Raw genomic sequence first — 981 nt, forward strand, 5'->3', positions numbered from 1 at the left:
GCTTGTCTCAGAAATTTCCAAGAACTGTCCTCAGGGGCTGGAACAGAGCAGTCAGGTGTGTCTATGTGGAAAGGGAGCTCTCTCAGTAAGAAACGGAGAAAAGACAGCTAAGTGGGGATGGGGGCGGCAAACTGGTGGGGAAATGAAGACAGTAAGTAGTGAACCCAGGAGTCTGACCTCTAGTGTGTTGGAAAAACAAGAAAGGAGGTTGACCAAGTAGAAAGAGTCAGAGGAGGAGGCGCTTGAGATCGAAGGTCTGTCTGGCTTCCAAAGGCTTGGACCTCACCGGGAGAGGGGAGAATCACTGGCGAGGGTCCAGCTCCGGGGCAAGGGGACCCATAGCTAGCGCTGTCAGGGGAGCACAAGCGCGCACAAATGGAGGGAGAAGAAATGAGGGGCTCACAAATCAGAGGGGACGCTTCAGTTCGGTGGCGAGACGGTGTGGGTCTCCTCAAGGACGGGAGACAGGGAAGGATCTAGAAGGTGTGCTGAGTCCAAGAGGCAAAGATGGGAGGCTCCGAAGTGCGGGGTGCGGGCGGAGACCGGGCGCTCACAGGCAGCGCTCTGGGCCGGGAAGAGCGGCCGCAGGTGCTCCCGCGGGCGGACAGAGGCTCACAGGTAGCGCTCCAGCCCCGGCGCGAAGCCCGGCTGCCTCAGGTAGGCCTCCCCGGGGCTGAGCGGGCCGAGCGCGGCTGCCGGCCCGCCCAGGGCCAAGAGGGGCTCGGCGGGCAGTGGGCCCGGGCCAGGGCGCGTCGCGGGCAGCCCCAGGCGGTCCGGGGCCTGCGAGTAGAGCGGCGGGGAGGCGGCGGCCCCGCAGGGCGGGAAGGCGGCGGCGGCGTCGGGCGCGGCGCAGCAGGGAGGCTCGGGGGCGCCCAGCCCCGCCAGCTCGGGCTGCAGGCTCACCAGGCTGTCGACACTGAAGAGGCGCGCGGGCGGCGCGGGGCCGGGGGGCGCACGGACGGCGCGGGCGGGCTCGGCGCG

At 67.5% G+C, this 981-nt stretch overlaps 1 protein-coding gene across 1 annotated transcript in view; it reads right to left on the reverse strand.

The window, feature by feature from the left end:
• Positions 1–612: 612 nt before the first annotated feature.
• FOXE3 (forkhead box E3) overlaps positions 613–981 on the reverse strand; it is a 1,034-nt gene continuing 665 nt past the window's right edge. Inside the window, exon 2 of the mRNA XM_012648950.1 lies at positions 613–958. Coding sequence (XP_012504404.1) covers positions 613–958 — 346 coding nt within the window. The remainder of the gene's footprint in view (positions 959–981) is intronic.

Source organism: Propithecus coquereli, unplaced genomic scaffold, assembly GCF_000956105.1.
Source record: "Propithecus coquereli isolate 6110/MARCELLA unplaced genomic scaffold, Pcoq_1.0 Scaffold299, whole genome shotgun sequence".
NCBI lineage: Eukaryota > Metazoa > Chordata > Mammalia > Primates > Indriidae > Propithecus > Propithecus coquereli.